The 21,752-nt window shown below is 42.9% G+C and overlaps 1 protein-coding gene across 3 annotated transcripts in view; it reads right to left on the bottom strand.

The window, feature by feature from the left end:
• Nucleotides 1–21,752, bottom strand: part of LOC147339514 (nuclear receptor ROR-alpha A-like) — a 181,428-nt gene that overhangs the window by 18,412 nt on the left and 141,264 nt on the right. For 2 of the 3 annotated variants that reach the window (XM_086295174.1, XM_086295182.1), the window contains 4 exons: nt 6,899–6,984; nt 2,739–2,880; nt 921–1,177; nt 637–835 (listed from right to left, as the gene is read on the bottom strand). In XM_086295174.1, coding sequence (XP_086151300.1) covers nt 637–835; nt 921–1,177; nt 2,739–2,880; nt 6,899–6,984 — 684 coding nt within the window. Of the gene's footprint in view, nt 1–636; nt 836–920; nt 1,178–2,738; nt 2,881–6,898; nt 6,985–7,217; nt 7,383–21,752 lie in introns of those variants that run through there. The other variant, XM_086295191.1, reaches the window with a different exon arrangement.

Below are 21,752 nucleotides of genomic sequence, written 5' to 3'. Positions count from 1 at the left end.
CTGGTTCAACTGCCTTTCCACTTCATTCTTCTTCTTTCTTCCACCTACACTTCCTGATTCACTAACTGCCCTCCATCCATCCTCCACCGTCTTCCATCAGCTCTGTTCATCTTCTCAACACTCCCTCTTGACTCTTTGGTACATTTCCATCTCCTTGCTTAATCATCCCAACCTGCTGCACAACCTTTCCAGCTCTATCTCATGAAAAAGCCATCGATACAAGTCCTGTGCTCCTTCCTTGGTGTGTTGCCTCCTGTTTTTTTGCTATACGTAACAGACAATTGACAATATTTTTCAGGTACAGAGTTTGTTAGAATTTGTTCTCTAAATGTTTATTTTTACGTTAGTTTCAGTGTTTTTAATTATTTTAATCTGGAGGAACACAAACTGACTGACAGCTGACCTAAAAAAAGGAAGAAATTATGGTTTGATTGTATTTATGTAAAGCATGTTTGTTGACGATTACCCCATCCATCCTTCGATAGGTGCCTACTGAGCCACATCGATGACTTTAATGGAAAAGCCAGACAAGTTTAAGTAAAGGAAGCAGGTCTGAAAGGAGCTAAAGAGGCAGGTTACAGACAAACTCCAGTAAAATGTGCACAAACATCTCACTCTCCTGAGCCCTCCACTCACCGAGCTCAGCCATGGGCACCGTGGGTGGCACGTCTCTGTTGCTGAAGGAGCAATATGGAAAAAAGCCGTTACTGGATCCATAGTCGCACAGGGGCTCCGGTTTGATGCCATTAATATCAAGTCCGGATTGATCCGGAGACGGCTGGATATCCAAGTAGAACCCCCCACCACCTCCTTCCCCTCCTCCTGCAGAGTCTCCCTGTTTGTGGAGGAAAAGATTGACGTAGAAAACACAGGAAATATTGTTGAGTTTATAAACTGTCCTGAAAATAGAGACAACAAACCTTAGATGACAAAGATCCGCCTTCAGGCGAGTTCTGTTCCACGTAATGTCCCCCCTCATCAGGTAGCTCTGTGAGGCCGGTGGAGGACAGGGTGTAGTGAGAGGACAGCGACTCGGACTCGACTGGACTCGGGCTGCCGAGGCTGGGATGGGACAAGAGGTGGTGACCTTGTTGCTGCTGCTGCTTGAGGCGGTGCTTCTGCACCTCCGCGTACAAACTGTCCCGCTGCTTTTTAGACATGCGACCAAACTTTACAGCTGAGGAGAGAAGGAAAGGATTTCAGTTAGCCACCTGACAGAGAATGAAGACCTGGGAACAATGAAACAAAAACATGCTGATTTCTGTGACAGTTCAGCCAAAGTGAAAGCTAGCCGTTATGGTTTCAGAGGCGGAGCACTCATTCGCTTAACAAGACTCACCACCAGTGTTCAAGTAGAGCTGACATTGATTAGCCTCCTTATCTGCCTTCATACTAGATCACCAAGCTGACAGAAACGTAGGATTTCATACACTTCACCCGTTACAATCCAGCAGAGACCTCGTGAGAGCAAGTCAGTCCCAACAGACGCCCATGTTAACTGTGGATAGTGTCAGCCTTGAGTAATATTCTAGATGGGATTGTTTGAAATTTCTCATTCACCTAAATATTGAAGTTAGGGGAGTGGCATCTTTGATCGAACAGCCGTCTGCAAATCTACACCTTTATGCTGCAGACATGAGTCCAACATTACAGAACATCTCATTGTAGAAAACAGAAAGAAATTACACAGACACTGAAACTATATCATATCCTACACTGGTTCATATGTAGTGCTTTTCTAGTCTAAAACAAAAGTTTTTTCATGTAATAACAACATAAAAAATCTATATGATATCAAAATAGGGATGCACTGATACCAATATTGGTATCGGGTATCAGGCCGGTACGGTATAATGTGTGTGTACTCATACTTGTAAAGTTAACCGATGCCAACTTATTTCATGAGTCAGAGGGTGGCTTGTCATTTCTGTTGCAATTTTTTAGATTGGCCGCTGGGGGGACATGTCGTGCTAAACAAGAGCAGGGTTAGGCGAGTGAGGCTGGCGGGTCCAGATAAAAAAAAGAAAACTGGAGGCTGCTGTAGCTATGCTAAACAAAAGGTCAGCCGTGTGGACTTACCTATAATATGTGAAGATGACAGAAGCAAGGCCGGTAAGGTGTCCAGGGGAGGGAATCGTTCAATACAAGCAGTTTAATAAAAGATCTGAGGACACATCATGCACCGAGTTCGCTAAGGCTAACGCAAGACCAGAACAGCCAACTTTAACTCAGGTTTTGGAAAAGCAACGACTTATTGATTTTATTCCAAACAGAAGTGTTTATTTATTATTCTGAAAGCTGGAGACAGAGCCAAATAGTTCACTGATATTTTGTTGAATTACAATGTGGACACTTGTAATTCAATAATTTAACAGAAGTGCTTATTTTTCACTTGAAACTTTATTTTTGTGGTCATTTTTATTATTATTTTAGAGAATAAAATAAAACTGTCTTCCAATTCATTGCATTTTTGTGTGTGTGTGTGTAGTAGAAGTATTGGTAAGTACTCAGATCCAAGTATCGGTATAGTATAGATTTGAAAAATTTGTTATCATTGCATCACTATATCAAATATATATTTTTCATTTACATTTTATGAATTAACTGGATCAGAGTCAGGGTTAGGGTTAACATACACATACAGCACACAGTTGTTGTACTTCAGGGTTATTCTGGACATAGAGGTGGGTTCGATATGTTCGTAACGTGTAGATCTGCTGTGCATGTGTTTGCCTTACCGTCTCGGGACATGCCCACAGCGAGACATTTCTGCAGACGGCAGTGCTGGCAGCGGTTTCGGCTCGTTCGGTCGATCAGACAGTTTTTCTGGCGAGGACACGAGTAGGTGGCGTTACTCTGCTGACTACGCCTGAAGAAACCCTGAGAGAGCACGAAAGAGTTCTATTAAAATCATTGTTTTCATACCAAAATATCTCTATGATTGATCACTGAAACAACAGTCAAGCCTTCATGTTTGTGCTCATGTTGGAGATCATAGAGGCAAAGGATGAAATGTGCGTCACTGTGAGACCTTCCCCCAGTATAAAAACATCAAATCTGGTTACTCTTTGCTTTACAATCTTTTGGCATCTTCAGTGCACTCATGGAGCTACAATTCAAAATGGATTTCCTGAAGGATGCACAGCCCCACTATCACTTACCATTAGGGATGGGCACCGGTATCCGGTGCCATGATGGCACCGGTTCTGACATCAACGGTAGTAACCAGACCGAAAAGCAGCGCACATTTCGGTGCTTTATTTTGGTGCTTTTTTTTTCCTGAGGTGTCATACACTTTGGATTCTAGCCAATCATTTTACCTTTCCAAGGATAGTAGGCGGGCCCAGGTACGTACGTTCTTTTATGCAGAGCTACAGATTAAAAATGCCCAAGGCGAAGCAGTCAAAAGTCTGGCTGTACTTAACAGCAAAAGATGCAAACTCAGCAGCCTGCAACAAGTGCTTTAAGGTGATACTGTGCAAAGGAGGTAACTCCTCGAATCTGATGAAACACCTGGCGATGCATAGCGTTTTTTTTAAAAGCTGAGAAATGCGCCATATTTGATAGACCTCACACCGTGCACATCTACTGCCGGTGTGGTGCCTGTTATCGGTCCCGGAGTTAGCAACATCCCCCAAGAACCCGAAGAGTAGAGTCCTGACCCCTAGCTCTGCCAGTGTAGCAGAAATGATGACGGATGATAATGGCAGCAGCAGCCGTTCTTCTCTGGGTCAGTAGCTTAATGTTGTTCGTGTGTAATTTACGTTGAGTAGGCTAACCAAGTTATTAAATTAATGCACTTAAGGTGAACTAGCAAATACCGTCATACTGTAGTTACATGCGGCTGTCTTCTTGTTTGATGGCAGATGCTCCCTTCACCCTGGCCAAAAAGGCTAAAATGACCAAAGAAAAAGTGGGAAACAGCTAAACATGAGAGGTTTTTGGACAAAGTTGGTGTTTTTTTCCCCCCCCCATTGATTAAGCACTGCTTCCAGCCAAGAGTGATGCAATAAATCCCCTATAGCTGCAGAAAAGGCTAACATTGTTATCTTTTAACAAACATACTGAAAAACATAGATAAAATCAAGTCTTTCACAAACACGTGTAATGAATGACAAAAATATTCTTCATAACAAAAAGTAATAAGAAAAAATTCAATTTGAGAAAAAGAAACGTTTTTTTTTTTACATTTTTCTGCAATGATAAACTAATCCAGACTGCAATGACCAAAGAGACAAATGCTTTAGACTATCATCAGAGTCTGGGGGACTGTCTAGGGTACAGGGGGTTGTCTTGTGTTGCACTCTGGAGTCCAGAGCACAATGCAAATGTGACTTCCACACAAGGACTGGAGCTACTGTGAGATTTTGTAGAAATATAAAATAGAACAAAACTAACTAACCTACCAGCATAAAAACTGAACTAAATTACAGGCCTCTAAACTGCCTCCCTAGGACTGCTTTTTAGTATTTACAATATAGTTAGAATATTTGTAATATGTACAAAGTTACTAATCTAACATTCCTAGACTTAAAACACTTGTTCACACAACACTACATTTCACTCTCTGAAACATACACAGAGCACGGTCTGGTTGAAATATGGAAGTATGTGAAGCCAAGGCGGTCTCATCAGTCTCCAATCATATTAAGAGCCACGGCTCCTCTTCATCAAAGCCAGTTATCTTGTCAAAACTCAGCTTAAAGTTGCCGCTTCCAGGCTCCAACTAATGGCCACTGGTTGATTTAGAGTCATCCTAATCCTAACCCTATTTTTTAAATTCATCTTTAATATTAATTTGTTGTTTTTTCAACCCTATGCTTTTTTTTTTTTAAAGCAAAGGATTAGGCTTTGGAGCTGGAACTGGAGCTGAGGCTGGGGTTGACATCATCACTGATGATGACGATATCTTGGCCAAGACATCCAAGTTAGACAATTGTTAGAGAAGTGTGGGGACGGCCCCTTCCTGTTCCAACATGACTGTGTACAAGTACACAAAGCAAGGTCCATGAAGACATAAACAAAGAAGAACTTGACTGGCCTGCACAGAGTCCTGACCTCAACTTTTGGGATGAGCGCAGACTGTGAGCCAGGGCCAGGCCTTGTCATGCTACATCAGTGTCTAACCTGATGTAGCATTCCTCCTTTCGATTCCAGAAGAATGTTCAAAAATTCCCATAAACATGGTGGAAAGCCTTTCCAGAAGAGTTGAAGCTGTTACAGCTGCAAAGGATGAGGCACATCCCGTCAAACTCTTTGGGTTAAGAAATGAATGTCACTGTGTGAAGGCAGATGAGCAAATGCTTCACAATATAGTGTTCATTGGATGTCCAACAACAGTAACAACAACAAACAAACCGTATCCACCCGTGTACCTCTGTATGAGCCATTTTACAGAGTAATGGCAGACTGGCCTATTAGCATATACAGAGAAATTGGTAAACCAAGGAGCGCAAAGGCTATCAGATGACAAACACATGAAAGTTATTTCTGCTAGCTTCAGTCTGCTTGTCAGCAGCTCACTCTCACAAGCAGTCAGTGAATATATAACAGGCAATGCAGAAATGTGAATGTAATCACAAGGCAAAGACTGGAGACCATGTGCCATGTAGAGCACAAAGAAGCTGTTAACTGTTTATCAACCTGATGGGGGAAAAAAAGCAGAATTTCATTGTATATGCACGATGACAATAAAGTCCTATTCTGTTCTATTCTTTTCTATTTTATTGCATTTTACCTCAAGAAATGTGGGAACCACATAAAACATGTGTGAGAATGCTTTAGAGATGTCAGCATCATAGTTATAGAATAAAAGTCAACATTACCTTCAGCACCATGTAGTGAAAAGGAAACATTCACAGCACTTTGAAAGTGTGAAGAAATACATGAAGCAAACTGGGGTTCAGCCCACGATCACCATATCCCCGGTACGTTTATAGTACCTGTTCACGTTTCCTGATCACACTAGTTTATAGATGCATCACAGATGGCCTATAACCCTTCTTCTCATAGAGCCAATATAGCCTGTATAGATCTGAATGGAAATGCATCAAAATTATAAAATATAAAAATGTCTGTAATTCAAATTATAGTTAAATTAACAAATGATGCCACTCTGTGTCAAGCTCAAGGGAACAGTAGTAACTTTAAAGGGAAAACATTGATTTCTCTCAGCTGACATTATGTAATATCATTATGTCATATTAGCAGCAGATCATTTACATCTAACGTGCGACTTAGTGCAGATGTTGTGGTTTGTTTGGAGGCTGCTTCAGCTGCATACTGGCTGTGAAATAAGCCTCCAGCTGTCACATCAGCAGCTGCTGTGGCTGAACACACCTGCCTGTTCACAGAACCGCTCTCACCAGGTAGAATATGGTTTAGAGCCCGATGCTCGTGACTGATGTTTCAGACCAAATTCTGTACGAAACATACAAACGTGCCTGGTCAGGTATGGGTATAAAATCATATTGCAATACATGTAACTACTTTAAACTCAAATGAAAACTGGTTTAACACCACAATAAATGCACTGGTGAGCTGTGCCACATAAAAACGCCAGCGATGGATGATTGCAGAGGCCTTTTCCTGGTTAAAGAAAAAAAGACAAAATACGGAGGGTTCAAAGTGCAAACTATTCTCAAACATTAATTGTTGCACAGATGTAACAAAGATCTGTCTGTGATTGAACGACTTGGAAAGGCTTATCATTTAAAGCAGGGACATCAAACATGAGCACCGGGGGCCAGAATCCAAACTGACTCATTGGATAACTTTGGACGATGTGAAGGAGGCCGTACATTTTGGACCCTTTACTGTATTTTAGAGTTGGGTTTAACTGAGGTTATAACACGCTCAAATTGACTTTAGCAGACAACGGGAGGGAGGAGGAGCTTACCTTACAGCCTTCACAGGTGATGACCCCGTAGTGGATCCCTGATGATTTATCTCCACAAATCTTACAGGGGATTATTTCAATCTGAGCTGCAGTGGGAAAATAAAGACAGTAGGTCACACACAGAACATCAGAACAGCTGATATATCACAGTTTGTCATGTAGGTTTCATCTATGTGCAAATAAAGGCGTTTTCCACTGGTCCCCACTTAACCGTCCAACTGTCACTACACCTTGTTACATGCGGTATATGAAATGTTTAATTTCAAAGTTGTCCAGCTGTTACAATGTCGAAACCAGACACAATAACAACAAAATGTACCAGTGTGATTTACTGCCACAGCAACATCATGCAACCCCTGGGAATCAGATCTAGTGCAGAACCGCATTACTGGAAGAAATTCAGGACAAAAAAAATAGTCCCAATTAGCTTCATATGAAAGATTGTAAGACCTTAGCAAACACAAGCCTTAAGCTTCTGTGGTCACAGCTGGAAAAAAGAAAGAGGTGCCACCATTTACAAAAGCTAAAGGAGACTTTGAAAATCTCCATGTAAAATGCTGGAGTCGACTCATCTGTCCATCCGGGTGTAGAACAGTGCGCGCTCTCTGCAGTAATCAGGACAGTGTGCTTGTATGGGCTCAAAATGTTTGTACTTGTAAAAAAAGATTTGTATGTGTAAAAAAAATTTGCGTGCGTAAAAAAGATTTGTATGTGTTAAAAAGATTTGTGCGTGCGTAAAAAAGATTTGTATGTGTAAAAAAGATTTCTGCGTGCGTAAAAAAATTTTGTGCGTGCGTAAAAAAGATTTGTATGTGTAAAAAAGATTTGTGTGTGTGTAAAAAAGATTTGTGTGTGTGTAAAAAAGATTTGTATGTGTAAAAAAAAGATTTGTATGTGTAAAAAAGATTTGTGTGTGGACTTCGCCAAAAAAAACCCCTGCAAGTTACAACTACGAATTTTGACCCTATTTTTCTTCCTTTCATCTGATTGGTGAATGTCATGTCAATCACAAATGTAACAATCCAATCAGAGAACAGATGGGTTTGGCTCTCGGAGGGGCGCTTTTTACACACACACAAATCTTTTTTACGCACGCACAAATTTTTTTTACACATACAAATCTTTTTTACAAGTACAAAACCGATTTTCAAGTACAAAATATTTATGACCACATTTTGAGCCCATATGCTTGGTAATCACTGTGCTGAATAATCTGTGTTTGATGGATGTAACTCCGCGATATTTTTATATTAACTCAATATCCTCTGGGACAAATCAAACAAACAGATTTTCTGAACATTTGTAATGTGTAGTCCGAACTATGATAATGTAGTTTAAACATTTCGTCTCACTCTGCTGGGCTCGGCTGGATGTATTTGTGCCAAACACCAGCTGCTAACAAGGAAGTTACAGAGTTAGTTACAGAGCGCCCTCTGGAGGAGCTTTGAAGGGTTGAAGGGTGTTTCTCTTGTCTGTTCTTTACTTCTTTCACTTACTGGCAATTTACCAATACAAAAATATTGGCAAATGTTGTCTAATATCACTCAGGCTCCTGCCAAAATTAGCCCCTAATATTAGGTGAGGAGTTCTTAAGCATTTTACAGGTTACTGTAGAGACCAGGTACATGCAGCACTGATTAAACTGTAGGAGCTCATCTTTCAGACAGCAGCACAGCTGAAAACTCACTCACTGCATGTATTTATACTCCCAGCACTTTGGAACAGAGTGACAGCTCAGCTCTGAGATGCTATTTTTAGCAGAGCAAAGTTATGTAAGTGAGCAGTCACATTAGCACACACATACACACACACACACAATCACAAGCTTTCTTCACGTAGAGACACAACAAACAAGACGCAGAGAAGAACCGCCTTTGTACAATTATTAGACTACAATTATAGAAGATGGAAACCATCAGGTTTGGTTTAAGTATTTTGATCAGCTTCTTCTTCACCCTGAATTTATTTGAAATAATAAAAAAGACAGATTTATTTACTTATCATAAACCCCAAAATTAATAAAAGGCATAAAGAATGCCTCACTAGGTGAATGAAACTAGGAGTGCAAGAAACATTATTTTTATTATATTTCAATCAATTAAAAAAAACATGAATTCTTAATTGATATGTACAGTTTTGCATATTTACTGAGGCGACCTCTTCAAACGTCTTGTTTTGCTTGAACAACCCCATAATAGTCAGTTCAGTACAAAGAAACAAACACAAAAATGACCATAAAACAACATCAATAAAGCTGTTGCATATTTGTTAGTTCCTTCCAGTGACACACGCGCACACACGACACCCAGCTTGTATGGCGTGACTTCACTCTGCTCCCTCCCTTTACACCTGTATGGCGCTGCAGTCTCTCGCCCCTCCCTTACAGAATGACTGGCCACCTGACCCAGTGAATGAAGGGCTGCACGATCGCTGCTGAACCCAGTCGACCACAGCGGGACTCAGATTAGGAAAATCTCCAACAAGCCCTCCTAAGCAGAAGCCACTCAGAGGACAAGTGGGGTTTGGACAGTTTGGTCATTTCCACAGAAAAACAAAACAAAACAAAGACTCCATGCAAATATTTAAAATGCAAATGACACATTTTAATTTGTTAGTAGAAGAGTTTAAATGTATTTAAAATGATTTTATAATCTGCACGAGTGTGTATTCATTGATAAATGAGATTTATATCCTTTGTAAACCCAGCATGTATATGCAGGTTTTTCAATTTAAGCAATATAAAACAGAAAGCAGCACAGAAAGAATGTTACAGTGGTTATTTTTTAAAACCATTTTTACTTTAATGAAGTCCTACCATTAATTATTGCTTCAATCTTTATGAGTCGACTACGCACCACAGACCTTTAGCCTGGCAGCGATTACTGAGAGGGACTAGAAAGAGAGAGCACATTTCTCCCACACTGCCTTCCTGTTAAATCCAGAATTCAAAATCCTGCTCCTCACATACAAGGTCTTAAATAATCAGGCCCCATCTTATCTTAATGACCTTGTAGTACCATATCACCCTATTAGAGCACTTCGCTCTCTTACTGCAGGCTTACTTGTTGTTCCTAGAGTATTTAAAAGTAGAATGGGAGGCAGAGCCTTCAGTTTTCAGGCCCCTCTTCTGTGGAACCAGCTTCCAGTTTGGATAAAGACTTTCCTTTTTGGTAAAGCATATCGTTCAGCTTATAGATCAGGTGACCCTGAATCCTCCCTTAATTATGGTACAATAGGCCCAGGCTGCTAGGGGATTCCCATGATGCACTGAGCCTTCCTTTTTCACTGACCATGTGTTTCTACACCACTCTGTAATTCATTAAGAATTATTATTAATCCCTGGTTGTCCTCTGCAGCATGTCTTTTTGTCCCTCCCCTCAATACACAACTGGTCGTGGCAGATGGCCCAGCCCGGCCCCACCCCGCCCCGCCCCTCCCTGAAACTGGTTCTGCTGCAGGTTTCTTCCTGTTAAAAGGAAGATTTTCCTTCCCACTGTCACCAAAATCCTTACTCACAGGGAGTTGTCTATTTTGGGGGTTTCCCTATTTAAGGTCTTGTAAGGTCTTTACAATATTAAGCGCCTTGAGGTGACTGTTGTTTTTGCTTTGGCGCTACATAAATCAAATTGATTACAGGCCAAATAAACAATGTGGTTAGGTTTGGGTTGATGCAGGTGGAATTGAAGGCTGACAGAAACAACAACTTCATTGCCCATCTAATGGTATTAAAACAGGGGTGAAACTTAATGTGTTCACACACATGTCATATTTCCTTTACTGTACTGCTAAGTCCACAGAGGTTTTGTCTTTCTACAGACCTGGAAAGTGCTGGAAAGTTCTCAGTTATGTATTAAGATAACTTTTATGAGCAGCATTCATCCTTCATCATCTTAATACAAATCAAATCCAGCACAAACACAATCAGTGTGGTAAGGTCACCATAGAAAGGGACAATCTCAAAACCCACAGTTCAATGGATGGGCTTACCACCCATTGATCACACCCGATCACCAGCTTCAGCTCAGAGTGCATACAGCTGTCAGCGCTCCCCCGAACAGTACACCAACCACATGATTCTTAGAAGCCCAAAGGTAGCGCTTCTCAAGTCCTTGGAAATGCACAGGAAGCCCTCAAACCAGATGTTATATGTGGTAAACTCAGCAGCTCATAAAGTAGTGGTTAGCGTGAGCAGACGCATCAGTGGAGTGTGAACAAGATGTTACTCTGTGACCACACGACACTGCAAGCTGTTTGTACTTTAAGTGTTTAAAGTCCATCGAGACACTTTTGTAAAAAACAAAAACAAACACTTGTCATGTGACTCGCTGGTTTTAATAACTGAACTTCGCTACGTTTAGTCAGAGAGAGCCAACTCTACAGGAGGTATGATGTGCTTTCAAATATACAATGCATTTAGAAAACACATAACTCGAAGCACATAACAGGCAGGACCAGTGATCCTGATGAATATTCAGTCTGAATCACGGCTGAGCTAATTAATCATTTCCATCTTCACTTTTTCTAGATTAACACCACTCTGTCCGTACAGCTGGGATTAGAGGCAAGTAGGACAAATTAAAAGCTAATTATTATAATGCTATGCAGAAGGGTTGCTTTTTTTAACTTGCAATACTGATTAAATGTTTAAAACATGTGGCAGCATTGCTCATAGCAAAATTAAATAAAGCACTGATAATATTTACAGGGTCAAATTTCACAGGTAAAGGTTTTATAACAGATCTAACTCGCAATGCTGGGAAATATCATTGAGGGGAGGGCTACATGGGGATGGAAAAGGGCCAAACAGACCTGAAAGGGTATCACAACAGATTACAGAAAGCTCTCAAAGAGAAAGGAATAGTTGGACCGAATGTGGCACATCTGCATTTTCTGAGCCTCGGCTAAGGTTAAGCCTCGCAGTGTTCTACCTTATGTTCACATAGGAGACACTCATCCACATAAAAGTGTCTCCTATTTACACTGTGACTAGTTACCAGATACATGCTGCACAAATAATTTGGCTAACACTGCTCTTCGTTATTATTTGAGAAAGCGACTGTTCGCTTATACTACCTATTTTTGCTTAATATCAACACCATTGATAACACCGATTATCTGCCATGATCATGTTAGCTGGCAAACCATGTTTGGCAAGCTAGCGAAGTCAGCTACACACTGAATGAATCAGAGCCTAAGGGTGGCACCAATATATCTGAGTTACAATAAATGAGTACAGGTAATATAAGGGGTCAAAATGTACCAAAATGTGACAACAGCTTAATGAAAAACCACCTGCATTACAAATGATGAACAAATGATGACTCGGACTGCAATATAACTGTCCACGAACATGTCCTCAAGGCTTTTTATTCAAGTCTACGTGATTTTTTTTTCTTTAAGCAGAGTTCTACAAACAACTCAATTCAATTCAGTTTTATTTAGGGCTGCTCGATTATGGCAAAAATCATAATCACGATTATTTTCACTGAAATTGAGATCTCGATTATTTGACGATATTTATTTAACCCTTTAAGACCTACTATAGAACCAAGTCCGCCAGAGCATATATTTTTTTTGTTACATGTTGTAGTGCCATTTGTGGGAGCATTTCAAGTTGCTATACAACTGTTATAGCCCATATTTTAATAATATATATGCATTAAGTATATAGTAACTACATTACTTGCAAAAAAGTGCAATAAACTACAAAAGAATTGAAAATCGTTTTTGTTTTTTTTTTACATATATTTCTACTTGGAGAAATTTAAGAGGCTTATCCCTCAAAACTTTAAATACAAAAAAGTTGCAAAAAATAGTTTACAACAACAGGAAATTTATTTTGAGTGTCTTCATAGTTTTATTTTGGAGATACACCAATTTTTATATACTGCAGGAAAAACGAAAAAACAATCCTTTGATGCAAATTAGCAAAGAAAACAGCATGTGCATCAAAATAAACTATTTCCAGCAATGCAATTCGAGTTCTAAGCTTCCCAGAAACTATTCAGAAAAGTCAAAGATGACCAGTATAGGCTTTTAAGGCCTACAAGTAAAAAACTACATTTTCTGCAAAATGGTGTCACTTCCGGTTTCGGCCAGGAAATGGCGGACATGCGATAGTTCGCGCTGACGTCTGTTTCACTGTAGGAAGTTGTTGGGTCTGTGTTTCCACAAGCCTCGCTAATTCTAGAGACTTATTCATCATGAAAAAAACAAGACAGTCGATCGATCGATTATTTGCGCAAGGGAGGCCTCGTCTGTGTCCACCACGAAAATGACCCCCAGGATCTGACCTCCTCCTGCTACCTTTTATTGAGAGACAGTTCACACAAAACATGTCAGAACAAAGCCACGCCCCCTTGGTTCTAAGACAAAGCATTTTATGTACATGTGTGAACTTCTGTAAGAGTGTGTGTGTGTGTGTGTGTGTGTGTGTGTGTGTGTGTGTGTGTGTGTGTGTGTGTGTGTGTGTGTGTGTGTGTGTTTTATGTGAGAATGTGTGAGTGTGTGTGTGTGTCAGACCTCCTGCTGACCAAAGGGTCGTAAACCCAGGAAGTTTACATCAAAAGAAACAGATCTTTGAGCCTGCTACAGCCACAACTTAGCAACTGCTAACTGCAACTCCTTCCTCTGCTTCGCTTTCCCTGTTTTACCTGCTACACTTACAGCTATTCTTTCTACAAGCATTTTACACTTAACTTCCACTAATGTCCCTTCAAATCCATATTTTTCACACCAACAACCTACATACTGCGTGCTGCCCGGTGAAAATTTCTCCATAAATTTTACATCCCCTTCTAAGGCAGACTTACACATTTTATTCCCCATTACAAGACAACAATCAGCCACACTCACGCAGACCACGTCTGGCCCGCACACACACACAACATAGGCCTATCGCTTGCGTCTGCACACACAGCTAGCGCTCTCTGTTGAAAACTCTCAAACGCCCCATATGGCGGAGAATTCAACCTTCGGACACTCTCTAACGCCCCAAATGGCGGAGATTCTGGACTCTCTTCACGGCGGAGAAGCCTGCGTCTCTCTCACGCGGCTAGCGCGCTCCCGTACCTGCAGTCAACGCAGGGTCACGTAGCTGCTCTCTAAGGCCTTCTGTACTCACTGTTTGTTTACGTTCATGGGAAGAGTCTCTGGATCCCGTCAATCGTCATCCATCCCGAGAGGAGGTCAGGCGCAAACTTCCCGGCCTGGTGACAAAGCAAAGTGAAACACCAGGGCTTTACGTCAATCATCCCAGACGTTGCGGTGGCGTCCTCTCCCTCTCCTCGGTGGATGCAATGTGTTCGGCTCCGGCTCGAAGGACCAAATAAATGTTGGGTCTGTGTTTCCACAAGCCCCGCTAATTCTAGAGACTTGTTCATCATGAAGAAAACAAGACAGTCGATCGATCGATTATTTGCGCAAGGGAGGCCTCGTCTGTGTCCACCACGAAAATGACCCCCAGATCTGACCTCCTCCTGCTACCTTTTATTGAGAGACAGTTCACACAAAACACGTCAGAACAAAGCCACGCCCCCTTGGTTCTAAGACAAAGCATTTTATGTATATGTGTGAACTTCTGTAAGAGTGTGTGTGTGTGTGTGTGTGTGTGTGTGTGTGTGTGTGTGTGTGTTTTATGTGAGAATGTGTGTGTGTGTGTCAGACCTCCTGCTGACCAAAGGGTCGTAAACCCAGGAAGTTTACATCAAAAGAAACAGATCTTTCAGATAGGATGTATCTACAATAAAACCTCCCCCAGCTTAGAGTGGTTGGAGAGGTGGTCAGGATCAAAGGAATGGCTTTGATCCTACTGCTTGAACTAAGACTGTACAAATTTAAGAAACACAATGGCAACATTCAACAATTAGACTTAACAGAAGTGTTACGAACAGCTGATCGGATCGGCAAAGAGTGTTTCTGGAATATTATGTTTTTGTTCCTGCAAGCGCTTTTTATGCAATTTTTGCAAAGCTTTATGTGGAAGGAAACCATGACCTAGGACAAGCTGATGGCATAAGATGCAAGTACAACTCCTCTGGTTTCATATGCAAAACAAATTATTGCGCTAGCTTAGACGGTTCAGGTTCTACAGGGATTTAAAAATAGTTACACAAAATGGAGCGTGCTGCTCTGACCAGCTTTAAAGGGTTAACAATAACAATGTATTGAATAATGACTTTAAAAAATAATATAAAATAGTGTGCAACACCACTGAAGTTTTTTTCACCTCTCTTTTCAACCAACGGCAGTCACTCTCCTCTCCAAATAACTTCTGCTTAGCTTTCCGAGCTTCCCTCGGGTCCTCTTAATTAGCGGTCTCAAACCTTTTTTGCGCCACGGACCGGTTTATGCCCGACAATATTTTCACGGACCGGCCTTTAAAGTGTCGCGGATAAATGAGGGAGGGGCTAATAATCGGCTCAGTCATTTTTAATGATCGTTGAAAGCCCAGATCGTAATCGTGATTAAAATGCGATTAATTGAGCAGCCCTAGTTTTATTTATATAGTGCCAAATCACAACAACAGTCGCCTCAAAGCACTTTATATTGTACAGTAGATCGTACAATAATAAATACAGAGAAAAACCCAACAATCACATGACCGCCTATGAGCAAACACTTTGGCGACAGTGGGAAGGAAAAACTCCCTTTTAACAGGAAGAAACCTCCGGCAGAACCAGGCTCAGGGAGGGGAGGGGCCATCTGCTGCGACCGGTTGGGGTGAGAGAAGGAAGACAGGATAAAGACATGCTGTGGAAGAGAGACAGAGATTAATAACAGATATGATTCAATGCAGAGAGGTCTGTTAACACATAGTGAGTGAGAAAGGTGACTGGAAAGGAAAAACTCAATGCATCATGGGAATCCCCCGGCAGCCTACACCTATTGCAGCATAACTAAGGGAGGATTCAGGGTCACCTGGTCCAGCCCTAACTATATGCTTTAGCAAAAAGCAAAGTTTGAAGCCTTATCTTAAAAGTAGAGATAGTGTCTGTTAGGGGTGGGCGGTATAAACGATATAAATTTGGCCAACTGTAGAGATTTTGACAATACCACGATAGCGCATGTTGATGGTGTCATCAAGTTGCGCCCGTTTTGGTCGAAAGCATTGCAGCAGCTAGCAACAACATCATCTGCCAATTATGCCGGGCGACAGTAATAGCAAAGAGACAAAGCACTTTTGGAAGATGGGGAAAGCCGAAAACTGTGCTTCCTCCACTTCCGTACCATTGATTCCTTAACCGCTGAATTCTCTCGCAGCTGCTCTATTCCCATGTTGTTGCAGTATACTAATGACTAACCTTGTATTGTGGATGGATTATCTCAGTTGTTCTCCTGACTGAAGTTTGGTCCATTTACAGCATCCTGCCATGCAATTGCATTTGTCCCTAACCACCAAAAACCCTCACGTTAATTTTTATCGAGTGGAAAAAGGTTAGCGGCCATCCTTCAACTTCACTGTGCTAATGTTATGCTAACATAGCTGTTTTGCTAGCAATCACGTAGCACATCATTTTAAACCAGCTAGCCGAACTTCAGTAACCTTACGAACGTCACTGCTGTTTAGTTTTCCATCTTCATTTATGTTGGAAGTGATAGCAGAGCTGTACTTTTTAATTTTTTCAGAAATCTCTCAGTCAGAATATGCTATATCATGTTTAGGTGGAAACTAGCGAGCTAACTTCCTGCTAACTTCTAACTCTGTTACATCTAATAAATTCTGTTTTTATGGATGCCTGGATGTGAAACTGAATTGTTACACCTGGTAAAGCAGCAACACTAATCATTTTATTAAAGATGAAAGAATTTAGAAAGTTTGTAACTCTCAGTGATGCCGCAGTGTTCGTTTGGGACCTGAAGCAGACTGAGTTTTGGACCCTGATTACTCCGCGAGGCTCCTTGCTACGGCAGCTGTAATGCTCCGGGAATCCATCAAGCGGTGCGGCTTCGTAGCTTAGCAAAGTCAGACTAAAACATTTTTGACAAATTTCTGCACCTGTGTACTACATAAAATCGGTTCGAGGTCAGTGAGCACAACCAGAATTCACAGAAGGCGCATTGTCAATTTTTGAGAAAATTAAAGGAATTTAAGTGTGCCTTATAGTGTGTAAAATACGTTACAGAGAAGAGAAGAATATATCGCGATATATATCGTTACCATACATGCTTCAAATTATACCGCGATATGGATTTTAGGCCATATCGCCTAGCCCTAGTGTCTGTCTCCAAAATCCAAACTGGAAGCTGGTTCCACAGAAGAGGGGCCAGAAAACTGAAGGCTCTCCCTCCCATTCTACTTTTAAATACTCTAGGAACAATAAGTAAGCCTGCAGTGTGAGAACGAAGTGCTCTAATAGGGTGATATGGTACTACAAGGTCATTAAGATAAGATGGGGCCTGATTATTTAAGACACAAGATGGGCTTTACGTCTACCAACAACTGCTCACACTGCCAAACCAATTCACCGGACAATTATATCCATGCTCTTTGGTTTTGTCCACCAGTTCAGAAGTTTTGGCGCGAGATATGTGAAGACTTATCAAAGTGTCTGAAATGTAACATTCCAACTTCCCCCTTAGTGTGTTTGTTGGGCAGCTTAGATAATGTCACTTCAGAAAAGAATATCGCCCATATGGTTTTCACTGCCCTATGCATAGCCAAGAAAACAGTCCTCATGAACTGGAAAAATAAAAATAATCTTAATTCTAACCAATATAGAAATTATCTATTAGATTACATTAGTCTTGATACAGCCTCTGCCACCACATCAGATCAATTGCTCTGGGCCCCTTTGATCAGCTCCATCACCTAGTGGGGGTGGGGGGGGTCATAGTTTGGTCCCGCCTTCACTGTTGTGATTGGTGTGGGGGTAGGGACAGGCTTAGGGCGTTGGGGGGTTCCCCGGAGGCATCTTCCTTGGGGGGCTCAACCCGGGGTAGCGGTCATGTCCGGTTAGGGGCTCTGTTGGCTCTCAGGTGACTGTTTCCTCGCGGCTGCGTGCAGCGGGGCTAGGGGAGGGTCTGTGCTGACAGACGTGAGTTACTGACCTGGTAGCCTGGCTGCCCCTGGGTGGGTCCGGGATGGGCGTGAGGTTCTGGGGGCGCTCCGTCTCTGGGCTGGGGCCTGGGCCGGGCCTCGGGGGCTTGGGTCCTGGTTGGTGTGTTGCCGGGGTTGTGGGCGGGTGGGTGCATGGGGGCCCAGTCCTGGAGCAGGGTGCCGCCGGTGCATCGAGCCACCTGGAGGGCTCTTCAACTGGTGGGGGAGATTGTCACATCTTGCAGGAGCTTTCCTCTCTTCAGGAGCTCTCTCTGCAGGAGGGGGAGATACAGGAGAGGTGGAGGAAGATCTCAGCCTGGGTGTTTATTGTCTTATGTAGTCTGGAAGATGAGTGGATGGTGGGGTGGGTGCAGTTTTCTCTGTGGTGGGGTTGGGTGGACTGTCCCGGGCTCTGTGGGGCCGGGAGGCGCTGCTGCACTGGGCCCCGGTCTGGATGGGCCTGGGCCCCCTTTCCCTGGCGGGTCGCGGAGTATGGGGGTGCCTACTGGGGTCAGCGGGGGAGCTGGCCCCAGGGAGGGGTCACTTGCCCCTCCCTTCCTTCCCTCCCCATCTCCAGCTGCCTCCCTCTTCCTGCTCCACCACAACCACCCACACATGCAGGACCTTGGAGTAGGGGTATGTCACCAGGGTGCAGAGGAGGCTACCCCCCCCCCCCCCTCTCTGTTCCCTTCTGGCTGCCTCTGCCTCAATTTTATCCCACAACTTAGACATTCACATTACTCACACTCTCATTACACATACATATAGGATCTTGGGGGTGGGCACAATACACGGAATCCAAAGTACCATCAGGGTGTACACCTCACCCCTGGCGTCGTCGCCCACCTCTCAATTTTAAATACACGTAGACATTGAGGGCTAGCAGGAGGGACCATGCGTTTACCTGCTGCTCTCTGGCAGGTAGCTCCATGCCCTCCTGGGTTTTAAATGCACCTTAGAACACACATGCATCAACACTACAATGAGCGGGTGGAGGGAGGTTTGGAGTCTTCTCTCACCCCCATTCTCTGCGGCCTGCTGGAGCGGGGGGGCTGGGAGGAGGAGTTGGCCGTCCGACTGCGGTCTGGAGTGTGGGGCCTCCCTGCTGCTGCCGAGTCGGGGCGGTCTGCCTCCCCCCACCGCAGGGAAAAGGGTAACACCACCTGGGTCTGGGTGCAGTTCCCCCCTCCAGGGGCAAGGGTACCTAGACCCGGTTTGTAGAGTACGCTTGGGGAGTGTGATCGTGTGTACAGCGTCTCTTTATGTCTGTCTCCACGTTGGTTGAGTGTGGAGTAAGTGCATATGAGAGCATGAGGGTGGGAACGGATGTTTGTATATGTGTGTGCCTGTATGTCTGTGTCTATATGTCAGGTTGGGTGTCAGGCGCCACCTCTCTGGGGACATCTTAGGCCCTCCAAGGTTTGGAGGCCTATCTCCCCCTTCCACCACTTCCCCTGCCAGTGGCGGACTCCCTCAGACATCGGTGCGTTGGTGGATCTTTGTGTCCGGGGATGGGCGTCCAGGTACACACCGGTTCACTCCTTGGCGGCCGCTTATCGGGGCCTGGAGCCTGGGGCTCGGTCGGGCCACTTCGGAGGTGGGGTGCCCCCGGCCTCTCGGCCTGGGGCTCGGTCACTCAGGCACGGCTGGCTGCCGGCGGAGCTCACGGGCGCATCACTGCAACTTCCCCTGGCTTCTGCTCCGCGGCTGCTGAGTGAGCCCTCATCTGGGACTCTCCTCAGCTCTTTCTGGGACAGTGGCGCGGCTGCCCCTCTGTTGGTCTTCCTTGGTCTCTTGTGTTCTTGGGGCCTCTGGATGTCTGGAGTTTTGATCTCCTCCATACCTGCTTCATGCCCTGGAGGACGGGGCTGTGGCCCCCCCACACCCTCTAGCAGATCATTACATGAAGGAACCTTTTAAAAAAAAAAAAAAAAACAAGCGCGTCCATGCTCACAAGTGTACACACGGGTGATCACACCCACAAACTACACCCTTTTTGGCTCCTACCTCAAAGCACACTGTGTTCTGTTGATCTTATGTGCTGCACAATAATGTTTAATATTTAGTATTTACTGTCATATTCCCATATATCATTGTGATGTTGTTTATTCTATTACTCTTGTTCTCTTCTGCTTGTTTTCTTTTTTCTTTCTCAGCAGGTGATCCAGGTGATTGATATATGAATTTTTTTTTTTTTTTTTTTTTGCTGCCCATTCTGTTGGTTTTTGTCTTTTGCCCTTCTCCCCCGTCCCTCTTCTCAGCTGTTTCTCTTTCCCTCTTTCTTTCTCCCCTTCTTTCCCCCAGTCAAGTCTGTCCCGTATTCAGTAAGTGAAAATAAAACAAACAATAAAAGGTGAATCAAATGGACCATCACGGCAAGGCTGGGATGGTCAATTTGTCAAAGTAAATCCGTTGGGCATCTTTCTTTGCCTTTAGACAACAATTCTGATGGCAAAAGAGCCAAACGGGACAGGCGAAAAAATAAAAAAATAAGACATTGTATGTGAGGAGCAGGATTTTGAATTCTGAATTTGACAGGGAGCCAATGAAGGGAAGCCAATACAGGAGAAATATGCTCTCTCTTTCTAGTCCCTGTCAGGACTCTTGCTGCAGCATTTTGGATTAACTGAAGGTTTTTCAGGGAGTTTTTAGGACATCCAGATAATAATGAATTACAGTAGTCCAGCCTGGAAGTAATAAATGCATGAACTAGTTTTTCAGCGTCACTCTGAGACAGGATATTTCTAATTTTAGAGATGTTGTGCAAACTGAAGAAAGCAGTCTTAAATATTTGTTTAATATGTGCATTGAAGGACATATCCTGGTCAAAAATGACTCCAAGGTTCCTCACAGTGTTACTGGAGGCCAAGGTAATGCTATCCAGAGGAAGAATCTGGTTAGATACCATATTTCTAAGATTTTCAGGGCCGAGTACAATAACCTCAGTTTGATCTGAATTAATAAGCAGAAAGTTAGTGGCCATCCAGGTCTTTATGTCTTTAAGACATTCCTGCAGTTTAACTAATTGGTGTGTGTTATCTGGCTTCATGGACAGATAGAGCTGGGTGTCATCTGCATAGCAGTGAAAATTTATGCTATGTCTTCTAATGATGCTGCCTAAGGTAAGCATGTATAATGTAAACAGAATTGGTCCTAGCACTGAACCCTGTGGAACTCCATAATTAACCTCTGTGTGTGAATAGGACTCTCCATTTACATGCACAAATTGGAGATATTATGGTCGACAGTATTGAACGCTGCACTGAGGTCTAGCAGGACAAGCACAGAGATGAGTCCACTGTCAAAGGCCATAAGAAGATCATTTGTAACCTTTACTAAAGATGTTTCTGTGTTGTGATGAGCTCTGAAACTGACTGAAACTCTTCAAATAAGCCATTCCTCTGCAGATGATCTGTTAGCTGTTTGACAACTACTCTTTCAAGGATTTTTGATATGAAAGGAAGGTTGGAGATTGGCCTATAATTAGCTAAGACTGCTGGGTCTAGAGATACTTTTTAAGTAAAGGTTTAACTACAGCCAGCTTGAAGGCCTGTGGTACATAGCCGATTATTAGAGATAGGTTGATCATATTTAAGATTGAAGCATTAATTAATGGCAGGACTTCTTTGAGCAGTTTCCTTGAACTGTTTGGAGGAAGTAAGTATTGAAGTTAACTCAGAAAGATCAATTGGAGAAAAAGAGTCTAAATGAATATCAATGGTACTAAAAGTAGCTGTAGATAATATTACATCTGTGGGATGATTATGAGTCCTTTTTTCTCTAATGATTAAAATGTTATTTGTGAAGAAGTTCATG

This window comes from Aulonocara sp. 'chitande type north' Nkhata Bay, linkage group LG1, assembly GCF_057382095.1.
Source record: "Aulonocara sp. 'chitande type north' Nkhata Bay isolate Kocher_YH1m ecotype deep benthic linkage group LG1, A_spYH_male_GT1.1, whole genome shotgun sequence".
Taxonomy (NCBI): domain Eukaryota; kingdom Metazoa; phylum Chordata; class Actinopteri; order Cichliformes; family Cichlidae; genus Aulonocara; species Aulonocara sp. 'chitande type north' Nkhata Bay.
This window is presented reverse-complemented; position numbering and strand designations above follow the sequence as displayed.